Source organism: Ascaphus truei, chromosome 4 (genome assembly GCF_040206685.1).
Source record: "Ascaphus truei isolate aAscTru1 chromosome 4, aAscTru1.hap1, whole genome shotgun sequence".
NCBI lineage: Eukaryota > Metazoa > Chordata > Amphibia > Anura > Ascaphidae > Ascaphus > Ascaphus truei.
The window spans coordinates 78,759,553-78,779,473 of record NC_134486.1 but is presented as its reverse complement, the minus strand read 5'-3'; the positions used below and the strand labels follow the sequence as shown (position 1 = coordinate 78,779,473).

General features: G+C 40.4%; 1 protein-coding gene across 4 annotated transcripts in view; it reads right to left on the bottom strand.

Annotated features, from left to right (window-relative positions):
• PCSK2 (proprotein convertase subtilisin/kexin type 2) overlaps nt 1–19,921 on the bottom strand; it is a 196,957-nt gene that overhangs the window by 6,236 nt on the left and 170,800 nt on the right. For all 4 annotated transcript variants that reach the window (XM_075596079.1, XM_075596080.1, XM_075596077.1 and 1 more), the window contains 3 exons: nt 18,987–19,202; nt 14,582–14,682; nt 13,211–13,438 (listed from right to left, as the gene is read on the bottom strand). In XM_075596079.1, coding sequence (XP_075452194.1) covers nt 13,211–13,438; nt 14,582–14,682; nt 18,987–19,202 — 545 coding nt within the window. The remainder of the gene's footprint in view (nt 1–13,210; nt 13,439–14,581; nt 14,683–18,986; nt 19,203–19,921) is intronic.

Below are 19,921 nucleotides of genomic sequence, written 5' to 3'. Positions count from 1 at the left end.
AAATACGGATTGGAATTCCGGACTGTCGCGGCGGAGACGCATTGGAACTAAGAAGCCCTTATTGCTGTGTTTTGGCAAGGTTTGTCCGACTCTGTAAAGGATGAACTTGCAGTCCAGCCTAGGCCCCAGGGATTGGAGGAATTGATCGCACAATGCATACGAGTGGATCAGCGCCTTCAACAGCGCCGTCATGAACGCCAGCGTCCCAGAATTTTCTCTTCTGAACCTATTCTTCCCAGGTACTTCCCAGCTATTCGCCCTGTTCTAGACGCTGTGGAACCCATGCAGATTGCCAGTCAAGAGTTCCGTAATACCGACAGGATTGCCGATAGAACCCCTGACCGGACTACCGAAAGGGCTCGTCGACGGAATGAGGGCCTTTGCTACTACTGTGGATCTCCTGAGCATACGGTACGTTTTTGTCCTTTAAGGCCCAAAGAACAAACACGACCAATGGGGCAAGAGGGACTCATTTTGGGGTCAATATCTTCTCACCCTATCTCTGAAGAGGAACTCCCCAAGAGAATTATGCTTCCAGTCTCGCTTGAAGGTCCGAATTTTCTCGTAACCACCGCTGCTTTTCTTGATTCAGGATCCGGTGGTAACTTTGTGGATCAAGATTTTGCTACTCATAACAAGATTCCGCTCATCGCAAAGAAATCGCCGATTGGCCTCGAGGTTATTGATGGTCGTCCTTTGTAACCTGCCTTCATCACGTTAGAGACTCTTCCTCTCACCCTTTCTGCCGGTACTCATACCGAAATAATATCCTTTGACGTGATGCACTCTCCTGCCGTTCCAGTTATCCTAGGATTACCCTGGCTACAGCAGCACAACCCACGCATTGATTGGAGGGATGGCAAGACAATTCAGTGGGAGCCAGAGTCCGACGCCTCACTATTGCCGATCATTTCTCCTACCACAGTCCTCGCGGGAGTGGAAACGCCCCCGGCTAATGATTCCGCTCTTCCTGAAGCATATGCGTATTTCATCGACGTGTTTAGCAAGACACAATCGGAGGTTCTACCTCCTCACAGACCTTATGATTGCCCCATTGATCTGGTTCCCGGCGCTGTTCTTCCTAAGTGTAAGTCCTACCCCTTGTCTCTCCCTGAAACTGAAGCCATGGCAGCATAAATTAAAGAAAACCTTGAAAAAGGATTCATTCGTAATTCTTCGTCCCCCGCTGGTGCCGGTTTCTTTTTTGTCAAAAAGAAAGACGGATCCCTGAGACCATGCATTGATTACAGAGGGCTCAATCTCATCACAGTCAAGAATCGATACCCCCTTCCGTTGATCTCCGAACTTTTTGATAGGCTTCAAGGGGCAAAAAAAATTTCCAAGCTAGACCTCCGAGGAGCTTACAATCTTGTCCGCATCCGAGAAGGCGATGAATGGAAGACTGCCTTCAATACCAGAAGCGGCCACTACGAGTATCTTGTAATGCCCTTCGGCTTATGCAATGCTCCTGCTGTTTTTCAGGATTTGATGAATGATGTCTTCCGTGATGTACTCAACTCTTTCGTAATCGTCTATCTGGACGATATCCTAATTTTTTCTAAAAATCTTCAAGATCATGTCAGCATACCAGGCTCGTTCTCGCTCGCCTTCGTGTCAATAACCTCTACGCTAAGCTCGAGAAATGTCTTTTTCATCAAACCTCTACTGCCTTCTTAGGCTATATAATTTCAGATAAAGGATTTTCAATGGACCGTGAAAAACTTAAGGCTGTTTTGGATTGGCCTCTGCCCAACTCTCTCAAAGCCATGCAGCGGTTTTTGGGCTTCTCCAATTACTATAGAAAATTCATCCGAAATTTTTCTACCACTGTGGCTCCCATTACGGCCCTTACCAAGAAGGGAGCTGACCCGTCTGTTTGGCCTCCGCAGGCCGTCTCGTCCTTCGAAGCCCTGAAACAAGCTTTCGTCTCGGCACCCATTCTGCGACATCCCGATGTTAGTCTTCCTTTTACTTTAGAAGTTGATGCGTCTGATTGTGGTGCAGGCGCCATCCTGTCCCAGAGATTCTTCCCTCAAGATAAGCTTCATCCATGCGGTTTTTTTTCAAAGAAGTTTTCGCCCGCTGAAAAAACTATGATGTTGGCAATAGAGAGCTCTTGGCTATCAAGATGGCCTTACATGAATGGTGACATCTCCTGCAAGGTTCCCGCGAACCTATTTCTATATTGACTGATCATAAAAATCTTCTTTATATCGAAAATGCACGTCGTCTGGGGTCTCGTCAAGCCCGTTGGGCACTATTTTTCTCAAGATTTAATTATACTCTGTCTTATATTCCCGGTTCGAAGAACACAAAAGCTGATGCCTTGTCCCGACAATTTTCTCCTGAGGAAAGATCCGAAGAAACCCCTGAAACTATCGTACCCTCTAAGTTTATAATTTCCGCCAACTCTTTTGACATTCTCGAAAAGATCGTTGAAGCTCAAACACAAATTCTGAGTGGTCTAGAGGTACCGGAAGGAACTCTTTATGCCGCACCCAGGTTTCATCAAAAGATACTAGAATGGGGCCACTCTGTCTGTTCAGCCGGCCATCCCGGCTTCAAAAGAACTTTGGATCTTATCAAGCGTACTTTTTGGTGGCCTAATATGGCAAAGATGGTTCATGAATTTACTAGTGCTTGTCCAGTATGCGCACAAAACAAGACTCTTCATCAAAGACCCTCCGGCTTGCTCATGCCCTTGCCAGTACCTGAACGTCCATGGTCACATATTTCAATGGATTTCATTGTGGATCTACCCCCTTACAGAGGGATGAATACCATTTTTGTCATCGTTGACCGTTTTTCAAAACAGGCCCACTTTGTTCCACTCAAAGGACTTCCCTCCTCGCCCACCCTAGCTGATATCTTCACCAAGGAGGTGTTTCGCATCCATGGGATACCTACATCCATAGTCTCGGACCGAGGCACGCAATTTATATCGAAATTTTGGCGGCTTTCTCCAAGAGGCTTGGCATCGCGCTATCCTTCTCGTCAGGCTATCACCCCCAGACTAATGGGCAAACTGAAAGACTAAATCAAACGCTGCAACAATACCTACGGTGTTTTATTTCCGATTCCCAGGATAATTGGGTTCACCTGCTACCTTGGGCAGAATTTGTAACCAATTCACTTCATAATAAATCCACGCACGAAACCCCGTTCTTTGTGATATATGGTTTCCACCCGAGTCGACTGCCAATCTCAAACATTCCGATAGGAGTGCCGGCAGCTGATGAACGGGTAACTACTCTTCAGGAGTCATGGATCAAGATCCAGTCCGCGCTTCTTCGCGCCGCACAGAAATTCAAGTCTCAAGCAGACCACCGTCGTCAACAGGCCCCTAATTACAAGCCAGGGGACCGAGTTTGGCTTTCATCCAAGAACATCAAGTTAAAGTCTCCGACCCCGAAATTGGCACCCCGATTCTTAGGGCCTTTTTTGATCCAGGAACAAATCAATCCTGTGGCATTTCATCTGCAACTTCCGTCTTCCATGAGGATTCCAAATGTATTCCACGTCTCCTTGCTCAAGCCATTCATCCAGAGCAAACGGTTCCCTGCTAAGACTCATAAACCCAAACCAGTCACGGCCCAAGGACACCCTGAATTCGAAATTCAGACAATCATGGATTCTCGTGTATCCAGAGGAAAGATACAATTCCTTGTTCACTGGAAGGGTTATGGCCCAGAGGAATGCTCTTGGGTACCCAAGGAGGACATCCATGCTCCAGTTCTCTTGGACCGCTTCCACAAGAAATTTCCACAGGAGCCTTGGATGGATCGTCCTGAGGTCGATCCTGAAGGGGGGGGTACTGTAAGGAATCGGGGGCCACTTCCCTTGTGGCATGACCCCTCCTTACCCACTACCAGTACTGCAGCGGCTGCTGCCCCTGCCCCCCGTCGCTACCCATGCCGCCGCCCAGTGCATACCTTGAACTCTGCCGTTGCCATCTTGGATTCTGGCACTGATGTTACAGACTCTCAGCTGTGCCCTGCTATTTCCTGGTCTCGACACGCCTCCGCCATGCCCCTCGTCCGGATTGGTCACTGTCGCTTTAAATATCCTTCTTTGCCTTCACTTCCTTGCTCTGCATAGCTCCTTGCTTCCTGTGTAGCCTGGAAACTGTGTCGTGCTATTGTTTGTCTTTACTCCTACAGATTTGAACCGGCTTGTCTGACTTACCTCCCTGGCTCCCGACTTCGGCTTACCCATCACGATTCTCACCTCTCAGACCCTTGGACACGGAAACGGATTTAACTACGGAACTCTCTATACTCCTGAACTCGGCAAGTACAAATGACTATTCTATATCTTAACCCAGGCCTGGCCACGCTACAACCACATCCCGGACCCGCTCCCTCTGCTGTCGGTGTGTGTGAACCGATACAATATGTGGAACAAACTAAATCCTTCTTAACATAAAGTTTAATACAGGTTTTGTTAGTAAGAATAAGAATACACATTTCTTTTGATTTAAAAAAATGAAATTATTGGTATTCTATTTTTACCCAACATATACTGTACAAAGGCATGGACGACCAACAGATGTAGCTGCCTGTTCTCTACAGCATCACGAGACAAAAGCGTGGCCATTTTGCGGAAAACTCAGTGAGATCGTGCCCAGCAGGCTGTAATGGCCCATCAGATTAACACAGCAGGGGTCAATGCGTTTGAATGGGATTTGAGCTGTGTGAATCCTACCAGGTTCCACCTGTCTGTAAGAGACGCGCTGTAAGAGATAGACTGAATCAGTTACTCTACCTGCGCACCTCTAACAGGTGATCGCAGGACTTTTCTTTTCTTTTAATAAATAAGTATTGTAGCAGGGGGTCACCGGAGCTGAACCACATTCATTTCAGGTCTGGGGACCCCCTGCTTCCTGAGTTACAGGCCCCATTATGGGGTGCCAGTATCCCGGTGGCCATGTTTAAATTTTCCCGCTTCACAGCCCATGTGATCGGGGGATTTAAACAAACCAGAAGAATACTGGCACCCCATAAAGCCCTTTGTACTGCTCTTGGGATAAATAATTATTTTGCAAGCTCCTTGTACTGTCCCAGAATATATTTGTATATAGTTATCATATCCCCTCTTAGACGCCTCTTTTCAAATGTAAATAAATCTAATTTAGCTAGCCTCTCCTCATAAGTTAGATTGTCTGTTAATTTGCTGGCTCTTCTCTGCACTCTCTCTAGTTCCATAATGTCTTTTCTAAGGAGTGGTGCCCAAAATTGTACTCCATATTCAAGGTGTGGTCTTACTAATGCTTTATAAAGGGGCATAATAATGTTTACTTCCTTTCCATCCATTGCCAGTTTAATGCAAGACGATCTTGTTTGCCTTTGGGACTTGGGACTGCAAGGATATGTATCTGTGGATGTCCCTCTTGGTAACGCAGAGATCGATTCCATTTCAAGAGGCAGTCGATGTCAACCAGCACTCAGAGATGCTTGCTGGGTTTTGAAGGGAAGTGTGTTGAGCATTAAATAGGGGATGGTGTGATTGGGGTCAAGGGTGTACGTTTTGGCCCGAGTGTTGTATTTGTGGGGTAGGGTATGCGGACTAAAGTGCTACAGGAGGTAAACGGGATTGGGTGGAATGGTTTAGTAAAGGGAGATTGGCCAAAAGGGGAGTACACATGTAGTTTTAGGTGAGATGAAGGATGATTAGGCTATAACCCTGAGGTTAGGACAGCAGACTTTTGAGGAAAGGTTTCAGAGAGGGGTTTTTATCTCTTTTTTGAGAGGGAGGGTCATGAGTGTAAGAGGAATTTGTTATTTTTGTATGAGCACAGTGATGTGGCTAGAAAAAAAAAAGAGGTAGTATTAGGCCGTGATTATACCCAAAAGTGCAAGCGCAGCACCAAAACAAATAACTTACTTCCCATTGAAGTGCTTATACCACAAGCAACGGTCAAGGCGCGCCGTACTGCAATGTGTACGGCTGGGGAAGAGATTCTGAAAATTGTTTTTTTTCTGGCGGCTTGAAAAAATTACCTGACCCTGATGTCGAACACCCAAAGGTTCCAATGATGCTCAACCATAGTTAGACTATTATATATGATATTCAAGAACTCGATTTTCACAGGTTTCGTACTAAAACAAAGGCATAAAGTAGACGTAGTGCCTTTATTTAAAAAGGGAACTAGATCACAATCAGAAAATTATAGATGGGGCAGTTGGTTTATTAACCCTTAGGCTGCCATTATGATGTTCCCTAAACATCACAAGACACAGCGCTCTACAATGATAATGGAACATCATTCTGTTGTTGCACATTTTCCAATATGAGATTGCCTCTCTAGTCTGGTCATCTAATCGCTATTCTAATGATTAAGCGATAATATTCAGGATTACCTTTAATAAAATTGCTAGTAATAGTCAGTATTAATTCATGGGGGATAGATCATGCCAAGCGAATCATATTATTTTCTTTAGGGAAGTACTTGTAAGTAGCAATATACTGTAGATCAAGAAAATGCAGTAGATCTGATCTATTTATATTTTGCAAAGGTGTTTGATACAGTAAAGAACCTCTCAATGTACAAACTAAAGGATATTGGTCTAATAATATTTGTTAATACATTGGAAATTGGTTGAAGTATAGGATAGGATAGGAGAGTTGTCATCAATGGATTTCAATCAGATTGGGCTATAGTTATAACTGGAGTGCCTCAAGGTTTAGTACTGGGGTTGTTGCTTTTTAACTTCGTTATTAATGACCTTAAGGTTGGCATAGATATGCAAGTCTCCATTTTACTGATGACAAAATGATGTACTGTAGGTTGTAAAATCAGGGCAGCATGTCATTTCTCTACAGAAAGACTTGGATAAACTGCAAACTGGGACTGGTAAACGGCAGATGAAGTTTAATACTGATAAATGTAAGTGGACTGTATGCATTTGGGAAGCAAAATCAGTAAAGCCATCTAGCAATTAAATAAAACAAACATACGCCAATCATTGATGGAGCAGGATTTATAAAAGTGCTTGTCAACAGCAGGATTAGCAATAGTGATCAATGTCGAGCAGAAGCTGCAAAGGCTACTGGAACATTATCATGCATTAAATACAGTATGGATTGAAGAGAACAGAGCATAATCTTGCATTAGTATGGTAAGACCACACTTTGAATATGAAGTACAGTTTTGGGCACCTCATCATAAAAAGACATCATGGAGCAGAAAAATATGCAGAGAAGAGCCATTTAACTAATAATTAGGAAAGACTAACCAAATTAGGATTACATTAGAAAAGAGGCATCTATGAAGAGATTTGATTACGATTTAAAAATACCGTATTGGCCCGAATATAGTACGGCCTTGCACATAATACGACCCTAAAGTTTTGAAGGTGTTCTACATGAAAAATAAAAGGTGTTAGGCTGTGCATATAATACGAGTAAAGTTTTCGGAAGGACATTTTTTAGGGAAAAAAACATAGCACTATATTCTGGCCAATACAGTATACTCAAAGTCAACAAAAGGAGCTTTCCAGGGAACTTTTCATCCCAAGGACAATAGTAAGGTTATAGGGTCATTCGTTGAAGTGAAAGAAAAAGAGATTTCACCAACAGCAAAGGAAAATATTCTTCTTTACAGTAAGTGAATATTTGTAACAAGATTTTACACATATTCCAGCACTTAATCCACAAGTGGTTAATACTAAATATAAATCTGTGCTAAACTTTACATACAATAAAATATTCTTTTGTGACAAGTCCTGGAACCTGGAAAACTCCTAGATTGTCCAAATCCATCAAACAGATGTTAAAAGCAATCGTCTTCCTTGGCGCTGGTCTCAAATGAAAGTGCACAACATGATACTGTATATAACAGTAAAATAAAGTGTATAGTATCAAGCAGTAATACTATAATGTTTACATTTTCAGTGATTTCAACAATTACTCTTCAAAGTATAAAGTGGTTCTAATATATTGTGTATATCTATATCAAAGAAATATACAGTAACACAATATATTAGAACCACTTCCATACTTTGAAGAGTAATAAGCTCAATTTATTAATGTCTCCAGTTGACAACATATCCTCTCAAACCTCAATCCAAAATAATTAGGGAGAAACACTTGTGCTCAAAAGGAGCACACATGAGGTACCCTGGGAGATATGCTAATGAATTTGCAAAGTATATTTACTGTAAATGAGTTACATTGCACACTTTCTAAAAAGCTGTCCCTAATAACTACTGTATATTGAGTTGACAAGCCTAACGCACCTACTGACTGGTGCTGTTCTAGATTTGCTTCCTTTGTGTCAGCAAGGAAAAACATGGAGTTCCAGATGACAGAATGACTACCACACCCTTCTATAACCAAATACTGAATATCCACACCAGTAATAATAGTGCCATTATGTGATCATCACCTTCACTACCATACTGTAGCTTTCCAACTTATTATGATCTTTAAGCAGAACCAATGCAGTCATCATACTGTACGCAGACTATGTAGCCAAATCATGATAATATATGGTTTGTTTCCATACAGTATTGAAGCTGTACCACAATATACCGATCCAGGTTTACCACATGTAATTGGAAAGATAAACTAACTTATGTCACTGGTTTCTTGTGGCAGACATTGCAGCAGCAGCAGACATACTTGGACAAAAACTCATTTTTATGGTATTGCTTTTGCCTGAACTATGTACAGTACATTGATGTATCCTTTAATGTTATGTTGCTTGATTATGTTAGCAAGTACACTGTAATTATGTTATATATCTGGAAGTTAATATTGTTTAAGTGCAGTGTTTAGCACACATAGGCTTAGATCCACAAAAAGGGTGAGGCTTTAGAACGTCTTTACTCCCATACAAGGGAACAGGAGTAAAGGCGTGCTTAAGTTTAACATACGTTTGTGGATCTGAGCCCCAGTGTACAATGTGGACACACATTTTGCCAATTTATAGAGCAATGCTTTTTTTTATGTCTTACATGCTTATCTACTTATCTGTGTGTGTTAACATGGTATCTCAGCCAAGAAGCAAGCACTTCCATATACGTACAGTACAGTAATGTGGGTTTGTGTTACAGCATGTTTATGTCCCGATAACCTCACAAGGACAAAATGTTAATCTGACATGAAACTGGACCTATTTATACCTATTAATTTTCCATAAGGTAAAAAAAACATTTTTTTATAACCAACTGAAAAATAATTGCAGTAGACTGAATGTGAGAAATATGTTTATAACTAAACGCAATAGATTTCATGTGTTGTATCATCCCTTTCCTTTGTCACAATACATTTACTCATTTTTAATTCTGACAAGGGTATAATAGAGCAAAGCATTTGAAATATTAATGGAGTTTCCTTACAGTAATTGCTGTAGGCTGCAGATTGCTACCTAGCTTGTTTCCACTAATTGGCAGGGTTGCTAAGGTGCACCATAGAGTAAGTTTATATGACTAAATATAGAAAGTGTTTTTGCTGGAGCGTTCAAGGAGGAAAAAAAATACAATTATGCATGACGGAATCTGCAAACTCTTAAGATCATTGATATTTTTTACTCAGTGTGGAAATAATACAGGCTTGGCAACTGAAAATGTCCATGGATTAAAATGATTTAGGCATTATGCTGATATTATTTTTTAAAGTAAATATATGCATAAACAATTTACAGAACGTGTAAGTGTAAATATACATTGTCTACTCAAAGCAACTTTTATATATACAGTATATATATATATATATATATATATATATATATAATTATTTATATATATATATATATATATATATATATATATATATATATATATATATATATATACTGTACATATAAAAAGTATATATACTGCAGATTGAAGATGGGATGGAGGACATTTGCAGGAGACAATATTATGAATCATATTTCAAGTCAATCTTCCATTGTGCCTCAAGAAGACAGTTTGTATTCTGCATGTGCTCATGTATAGATGTAAAACTTGGACCCTAAAACCTAAGATAATTTAGAAGCTTCATACAACGCAAAGAAGTATGGAGAGATGTATTCTGGGTATCAACCGAAGAGAGGAAAAATAATGAATGGGTTTGAAAACCAAACACAAGTCTGTGACATCATCACAAGGGTAAAGAAATAAAATGGTCGTGGGCTGGACATATCGCAAGAAGAAATTACCATTGTTGGACAAAGATTTTACTCGACTACATTCCAAGAGAGATTAAAAGAGCAAGGCAATGACCAAATGTAAGCTAGTAGGAGGAAATCAGAAAATGTGTTGGTGCAACGTGGATAAGAAAGACTTGCAACCACAGTGTTGAAGATTCTTGGGTAGGCCTTCACCCAGCAGTGAATCGACCAAGGCTGATGATGATCACCATCACCATGATGATGATAATGATAATATATTGCTACTGCAAATTGTCTGGTTGTGGGACATTACTTCGGTCAAGACTGCCTTCATTATTATGTATATACCCGATTTCAGGGTTTACTTTTAGAGCTCATTTATGGACTCTATGACCATCTATTATTTGTTAGGCAGTATCTTATTAGTATTCTGACATCTGTTTTTGACTGGCCGGTCAAAAGAAGATAAAAAAAAATTCTTTCCCTCTTTCAATTTTGACTGCATTACTAAGCATATAATTTTGATTATCTTGAGGTATTGTCACATGGTACTTATGCAGGGGTGGCCAACATCAATCCTCTAGGGCCACCAACAGGTCAGGTTTTCAGGATATCCCTGCTTCAGCAGAGGTGGCTCAATCAGTGGCTCATTCATTATCACTGAGCCACTGATTGAGCCATCCTGTGCTTAAGCAGGGATATCCTGAAAACTTGACCACTTGGTGGCCCTTGTGGACTGGAGTTAGCCAACCCCTGCATTAGAGTTCTTACTGTGTACGAGGTGTTTGGGTTGTTTGAGGGGCTCAGTGTTTTTCAGCTGTTTTTAATTTTAATACATTTATATACTTTTGGTAACCTGAGTGCTATATATAATATATATAATATAATATATGTATATAAATGTGACCAGGCCGTCACTAGATATAATTGGTGCACTGCTAGAGAGAGGGCAGGGCTCAAAAACTGGTGTGCCAGAGCCTGTTTCAGAAGAAGAATGGGATGTGACTTTGTAAATGGTTGCAATAGAAACTAAACATGCTTATTACATTATAATACATTAAAAATGTAATTCTGAATAGTTTTTTTTTAAACGCTACAAGTATTTTCTCATAGTACAGAACTGATTTTTTTTTTAAACCCACACATGTAGGATATTTCTTGGTCTGCAGCTTTAACACACCAAAACACTAAATAGCACCTGCCCAAAGCTAAACTATTACAAACAGAAATTGGCCCATTTTTTGAACAGCACTCCTCTTGAACAGAGATACACAGAGGTGTGAAATCTAACTTCTGCCTCACAAAAGCATACAGTTCTGCATTAAGTTCTCGGAATTTACACACACATTCCAGAAAGTCATCTAACCTACCTTCTGCAAATGTGACATTGTATAAGGGACCATGTGAAGCAGATGCCCTAGTGCTATACAGTATTAGCAGGAAAGTGAATGTGACCCGGACTTTTTTGAATGAATGTGATTTAATTTTTTTGCAGATGTTTTTTCAAAGTTTTCATGGGTCTTCATTTCACATATTGGCCATAGTTGCCAACATGTATGAATGTTGTGCACATGGAGATTTAGCAGTCATTAGTACACCTGTATCTTTGCAGTACCGTGTGAAATTGTGCAATTAGTTTGCAAAACCGATCAATTTGGCACATTACTGCTTTATGTGTTTGCATTGCAAAGCTCACGAAAGCAATAGCCAATAGCACTATAAAGAGTTCAAACTCATGCCAGCGATAATGTGTTACTGTGTGGTAATGGGTGCAATAAAATCTTTTTAAGAAACACTTCAATAGTAAATGCATTATTTATTTTGTATTCACTAACCCGTTATTCAATGTGATAAACTGGATAAGGATTAACACATGCAGTACACTTTAATAAGTACTGTACACTGTAAAACCTAATGCATTATTTTGTACATCTCTATGTGAACAAGTAAATGTGTACCATGTCATTTTGTATTCACCTTTAGGCCCTCACTGAATTTGGTGGAGAATACTTTACCTGATTTAAATACATAAGACTCTGTGGGGCTTATGCAGAGAGGTACGTTAAGGTAAATTTCGCCAGGTTAACGGCAACAATGTCCACATTTAGGCAGTTAGTGGCGAGAACTTGGCGGGCCAATTCAAATTCGCCAGACGTGTGGCGAGAAGCGTGATTTCGCCAATGCTAAAACAAGCACGATTCCAGTAGCTCCGATGCGCATGTACGCGCCAATCGGAGCTACTAAATGGCGCGTTTAGGGGAAATTTTGCCCGCCAACAAAAGTTGGCTGTATTGTGGGCAAATACCGTGCGCCTCTGAATGGCGAGTTTCACGCCAAGTGAAACTCGCCTAATTAGCAATTTCATGCACACCGCGCTACCGGAGTACCCTGCATAGCACAACATTTAGGGGCCTATGCAGAGAGCAGCGAATTAAAAAATTGGCGAGGGTAATAAAAAGTAGCTTTTTTGGAGAGTTTTATTCTCCATATGCAGAAATGTGCGAATTCTGCAAGTTATAGCATGAATGCGTGTGGCGAGTTTAAAATGGAGAGATGCGCGCTGCAGAAATGTGTTAAAAAAAATTGCGCATTTTTTTTCCCTTTCCTATGGCCGCGAGCTCCAGCTTCTTGCCAACTTTTCTTGGCGGAGCAAATTGTAGAAAATCGTGCCATTTTATTGGCGCGAACAGCCGCTAGATGCCGTTCGCGCCTCTCTGAATTAGGATATTTTTAAAACTGGCGAGATTTTCAAATAGAAAAAAAAATGGCGCGTTTTTCGTACCTCGCCATTTTTTGCTGGTTTTTGCGCGATTTTCTCCGAAAAATGGCGAGATTTTAAATAGCGCTGCTCTCTGCATGAGGCCCTAAATGCCAATCCTGTGGCGAATTTAAGCCTTTCTTGAACCGTACCTCTCTGCATAAGCCCCTGTGTTCCTTGATTGCAAGGACTAGCTGTTGTCATTAAAACATATAAACTTTACTGGGTGGAGTTTTCTGATTTTCATGGAAATTCTGTTTGCAGAAGCGTTCAGCAAACCTGTATTTACAGTTATAGTAACTGAGAGATAATTCTTTCAAAGTGTTTACCTTACCAAAATTGCCTGCTGTACTCACCTTGGTTCTTGGATTGACCCTCCAATACAATGAAATCTCTCAGGAACTGTTTTCCACTCTTTGGCCATTTTAACCATTGCGCCAGCATCAAGAACTCCATAGCCAAACAAGTGATTAAACTCTAAGCCAACACCATTCCTACGCCATTTGTGAACCTCATCATGGAGCTGGTTCCTTTTTGATGTTAGTACTGTTAGGTGTTGCAAGTCCCTCCAGGTAAGATCTGGGCTATTGCAATACAGAAGCATGTTATATTATTGAACTATTCAAAAATGTAGTAATACAAAAAACACCTAACTGTACTGATTTCACTCTTGAGTCTAAATAGTTGTAGCACTTATTGAATAAGGTAATAGGCAAAATACATGTACAACGCTAAGGCTTTGGTCCCGCTGCGGCCGGCGGCGCGCGTGGCCGCTGACCACCAGCTGCTTGCCTCTGTTCTTGAGGTCCCCGCTGGCTCCTTCCGGCGTGGCTTACTGCGTGCTGTGACACGTCAACCAGCCGGAGCTACAAGGAGCTTGTGATTTCGGCGAGTGCCGCGTCACGTGGCATGCAAGGGAACCAATCACTCCATCTCAAGTCTCTGTGACAAATAAGACATACTGTAGAGGTGCCGGTGAGAGTCAGGCAGAGACAAGGGCAGAAAAAATTTAAGGGTGGGCACTTTCAGTGGTGTTTTGGTTTTAAATATGTTTTATGTTTTGGTTTTACTGAAACTCTCTCAGTTTTGGTTCTGGATTTAATAAAAATGATATTAAAACAAATTGCAAGATTGTAGAACGTTTAACTTTTTTGCAAAATTTTGCAAGTTTTTAATTAGCAAACTCAAAAATTGCCGTTTATTAAAAAATAAAAAAAAATAGATCAACCACTCTTGAGTATTGACTCAAATTTCATTCATTTGAAACAATCATTCCAACATTTGACTTTAATTTCTGAATGAAATTCAAAGTTAGAGAAGTATAGATTCCAAACCCGCCCATCTATAGTAAAATGTTTACTCAATAGACTTCAAAAATACTTACATTAGTATTATTTAAACACATAATTTACCAAGTAATCTTCTAAACATGTTGCTGTCAATATTCTTGTCCTGTAAGACTGCACATGTAATCCTGCAAGATTCAGCCACAGACATCACAAATATACGAATACATTCACTATACTGTTTTGAATGAGGAAACTAAAGTACTTATGCGTCAAATTTATTCTGTTATATGACAATTGTTTTCTAAATATGAATCCTACTTTGTTAAAAAAAGAAAAAAAATTGCTAATGGCCTTTTTTATTAATAAGATAATTTAAAAAGTTGTCAGAAAAATCACAGTGTCATAGCATACATGAGTAAGAAAGCCATGTTAACATACTTAGCCTCCAGCGCTAAAGCAAACACTCCAGCTGCTTCTGGTGCTGCTGCTGATGTTCCAGAATGACGCAAAGTACAGTTTCCATATAAGTCTGTTGTAGCCTGAAAACACAAATTAAAAATGTATTGGTCCAGCAATCTAATCATAATCCTATTATGCACAAAGGGTTTGAATGCATCATTGAAATATTTATCAAGCAAAACCTTTGCACAATTGGTTTTATTCTTGATGTAATAACCAGGGTTATTATAATCAATGTGACAGAGAGAAGCATTGTCTACAGAGATGTATTTCCAGCAATATTTCAAAGCTATATTCAATTTCAAGTTTATTTACAAGTAATACTTGCAAAGTAATTAAATCCCATTTTGTGAACAAATGGAGTGCAGTGGATCCTTGCTGTTATTACCTTTGTTGGCGACCTTTTGCTCTCAAACATTTTAGTTAATAATAATAATCTCTAATGAAATTCCCAACATACAGTATAATATGTATTTATGTAATATACAGTCTATTTGCAATGTTTTGGACATACAGTAGAGAAATTCAAACATATTATTTTTATAGATTTCTCAATATTTGTGTAAAAACTACAGATGTGCCTACACTTAGGCTGCAGTTATAGTGCTGGATATGCGACTGGCTACACAACCACGTGACGTTATCCGTCGCCATTGTAATAGCGATTCCTGCTTATAGCGCAGGAGACAAGAGAGGGTGATCGGGGGCGAGGTGGAGTCGGCCGTGAGTGGTTTGCCCTCACTGGCTGAACCGCTCACGTGCCGCTGGCGTCGTGTGGTGATCACCGGAAAAAGTAAAAATACTTTGATTACCGTTCCCTCGCTCTGCTGCGCTGTCATGGTCACGCCCACTATGGACACCCGCGAAGGACTGCATGTACTTGCTACAGCGCTGCGCGACGTCGCAGTCACCTTAGCCAGCACTATAAACGCAGCCTAACTATTTTCGATGCCGCGATCACTCGCAGTGCAGTTGCGTGTGATCGGAGCCGGTAAAACACTAAGCATGCCCTGGAGGATTAACGTTGCAGGGTTCTGTGCTTCTGAATGGGACCTCACAGTGTTAATCTTTTTGGACCATCTGCAGGGAGAGAGAAACAATACTTACCTTTAGACGAGCTGCGCATCCGTCTCCCCATCTGCAGTCGTCTGGATCCATGTAACAATGTCCTGCCCCCTTGATGATGTAGATGAACAAATATGGTCAACATAGCTTCCCCCTCACGATAGAGAGCCCCATATTCGGGCATCTACATCATCCAAGGGAAAGGAAATACTCAACAGCCCTGCAGCTCTTACCTTCAGCGCTGCAGTGGCACGAAACAAGATGGACAGATAAAAACACGGCTGCAGACGGCTGTGCAGCTCATCTAAAAGGTGAGTATCGGTATTCTCACCCTGCAGATGGCCCATCAAGCAAAGTTTTAATGCTATCAAGCAGAGTATTAATGCTGTGGGGTCCCATTCAGAAGCATGAACTGCCGCAGCGTTAATCCTCCCAGGCCACAAGACCCACTGTTTTCGGGGGCTCAGACAGACAGGGGATTTTGGTGTGTTGGTCCTCGGCCCCGAAAATAGTGCCTGGACACATCTGTAGCAACATACATTTTATAAGCTGCATATGACCAACAAGGCAAAAATACAAAAAATGTATAATAAGCAAACAAACTCTGCAAAGTGCAAATCTTTCTCAGGCATTTTTTCAATGACCCTGTTGCGATGGCATTCCATGCTGTCATGATGTGGTTTTTCAAAGGCAAGATGTGGTCAACTTGTTTATTTTATTCATATTGCTGTATCAAATGTAAGAAATTATCATTGGAGCTTATTACATTTTATGAACATCATTAGCTATTAATATTTAAAAGAAATTGGAAAACAGTGACAGATGAAGATACTGTACTGTACATAATTTGATATATCCCACTTCTATATTAGCATCCTGCCTAACTCCTCAAGTTCAATAGCAAACCCATCCTCAAACCGGCATCATTGGGTCGATACAGGATACAGTTGCAGGGTAACCTTACAAAATGATGCTCAATTAAACAGGATACAAATGCATATCTTATTAGCTATAATTTAAATAAAACAAAATGCTGTTTTGTGTCATCATACAACCCCCCGAAATTGTACTATGTGTATCAATAGGTTGGACTCATTACTACAGATCCCCACATCCACAGAGGCATTTACCGTACCAACCATTGTGGCCAGGCATTACCATCCACTGGACACCTTCACCTATTGCCTCTGTAAGTCTCTAAACATAGCACTTAGATTCTAAACTATCCAGGGCATATATTCTCTTTCATATCATCTGCCTTTCTGTTTGTGGAACTTATTGCATTAACATTTCCTGTATTCTAATGTGTGTTTATTTGTAAATCCCTGCATATATTGTTAAATAGTTACATAGTAGATGAGGTTGAAAAAATACATACAGTACTATACAGTATGTCCATCGAGTTCAACCTATGTTAAATTTAGATGACATACCTATCACATTTGTATTTACAGTAAATTGATCCAGAGGAAGGCAAACAAAAACCCAAGTGAAACATTATCCTCATGATGTCTCATACGGGGGGAAACATAAATTCCTTCTTGACTCCAATAATGGCAATCAGATTACTCCCTGGATCAACATCCTTCCCATGAAATCTACGTAAGTACCAGCACTCACTGTCTAATAGCTAAATGATGAAAACAGTTGTAATGCAGAATAAACATTTAATAATAAAACAAACCAGAAATAAATCAAATGTGTTTGCAGAAACCAGTATCATAAATGGGCATGTCACAAAGTGAGGGGTGGGTGGGGGGGGAAGGAAAAGGGGAAAGAACATGAAACACAAGGAATATACACACAAAACGGAGAACGGAAAGTATGCTAAGGGAGCGACGTTTCGAGGGACTACCTCTTCATCTGGCCCATTCCCCCTGGTCCAAAAGGACCCAGAGGTACTTCCCTAAGCCTCCCTTTCCCTATAACTGGTCAAATCGCACTCCACACGAGCAGAAGGAGCAGAGCCACAGAGGGTTTGATTACTGTCTTCATTTGCTTTTCCCATTAACCTTTCATTGACTGTTGTGGACTCCTGGTGCCTCTTTGCAAGCTGCTTTCTTGCAAGCTGTGTTCAGCCTTTACTGTACCATTGCCCACAGTTTCTTGTGGTACTTGAACTACTGGCATTGACTTGAGTGGATTCTTGCTGCCCTGCTATTAGCTGTTTAGCTGTATTTAGCCTACACTGTATGTTTGCTATCTATTTTCAGGGGTGTCTGATTTGACCAGATATAGGGGAAGGGAGGCTTAGGAAAGTACCTCTGGGTCCTTTTGGACCAGGGGGAATGGGCCAGATAAAGAGGTAGTCCCTTGAAACGTCGCCCCCCTAGCATACTTTCCGTTCTCCGTTTTTTGTGTATATTCCTTGTGTTTCATGTTTTTTCCCCTTTTCCTTCCCCCACACCCCCACCCCTCACTTTGTGACATGCCCATTTATGATACTGGTTTCTGCAAACACATTTGATTTATTTCTGGTTCGTTTTATTATTAAATGTTTATTCTGCATTACAACTGTTTTCATCATTTAGCTATTAGACAGTGAGTGCTGATACTTACGTAGATTTGTTAGTACTAAACAGGGGAATAAGGGTCCCCTTTTGTTCCGTGGACCCTGCAATTACATAAATTTAACACTATCAGAGTGCTGTCTATCGTCCCCTTTTACCCCAACATCCTTCCCATGTTCACTTATTTTGTACTGTATAGCCATGTATACCTTTCTTTCAAAAAAAGATGTCCAACCTTTTTTGCTAGCGCTACATAAATAAAAGTATAAATGCATACAATTTTAAATTAGTTTAATTTCTGTATTGGGAATATATATGTTTAAAGGGTTTCCATTGAATTGAAATCTCCTGATTGAAAGAGTTTGTTCTAAACCATATAATTTTCCAGAATATTTCTACATTTAATTGGAACGATAAAAGCAAACTATTGTGTACAAAGTTCACCGTGATTCTAAGTAATGTGAATTATGTGAGTGGTATAAATCAATTTCTAAAACATTAGCACAATTTCAATTTACAGTATTTCTAATTTCCTATGAATATATTTCTTAGAATAAATGAATTATGATCACTGTGTTTTAATCTTGAGATTTTTTTGGAACTATTGTGTAACTAAACTAATGCAGCATGAAGGATGCCCTGGTCATTTAAATATTAACATTTTTCTCATCAGCTGACAGTGAAAGCATCATTGGGCTTTGTATAATTTAAAATGTGCTCGAACAAAAGAACATCTGCTACTTCTAAAAAGAGAATAGTGCTCAATAATCCCTATGGGAAGGCTTCAGTATAATAATATTTGTACTTACCACACCAGCTTCGGGATTTCTTTTTCTACCATTGCTGAATGTGGAGGCCAATGTTGAAGAGCAACTTTCATCGTAGAGAGCAGTCCGTCCATCGTTAATAGCAGAGTTAATTGAGATAGTCCACATGCTTGATGCATAACCATCACAGTTGCAATCATCATAACTTCCTCCATCTCCAGAGGCCCAGACATAAATACTTCCCTTTCCTCCACGGCCCTGTGATATAAAATATTTAACACTGTTAAATTGTACAGTAGTCTAAATTTCGATATGAACTGGAGATTTATCTAAGTAGAAAAAAAGAAAGTTGTTTAAACTGTAAGCTTTATAACCATTTGTCCAACGTTACTATACGAGAAGCACAAATCATTAGAGACCCAAGAGATTTCCTGTCTCATTAAGTGAATACTGCATTGATAATTACTTTATTGAAAGTGCCCAGGAGTATTAAATAGGGCTGGTTTAAGTTAGTTATTAAATGCCAACTCTATGCAGCCTCCATCAACCTATTAGATAACAATAGAGGCCAGGTCTTATTTTATCATATCTAAGTACTATCAGTTCAGTATTGCAAAATATAATATTTATTCAAAGTTTAAAAAAGAGTTAGCAAAATTGTGAAAAGTTTGATTGAACGTTTCAACCAAAAATGTCAATCTTGGGGGCGCACCAATCGTCGAGGAGGATGGGAGCTTACTGAGATAGCTCTGTGGACTCCGCTGCAAACACATATTTTTTAGGCCTCCAAACCAGATAAACCTACTTGAAAAGTCCCCCCCCGTGCCAGCGGAACTTCCGGGGATGCCGCTCAGGAAGACTAAGAAGCCGCAGACCACATCGGTGTCTTGTTATTGAAAGAAAACGGACTCTCCGGTTGCCGAGATTCAAGATGGCGTCTGCACATGCACGTGCAAGAACTACAAGAAAAGCCTCAA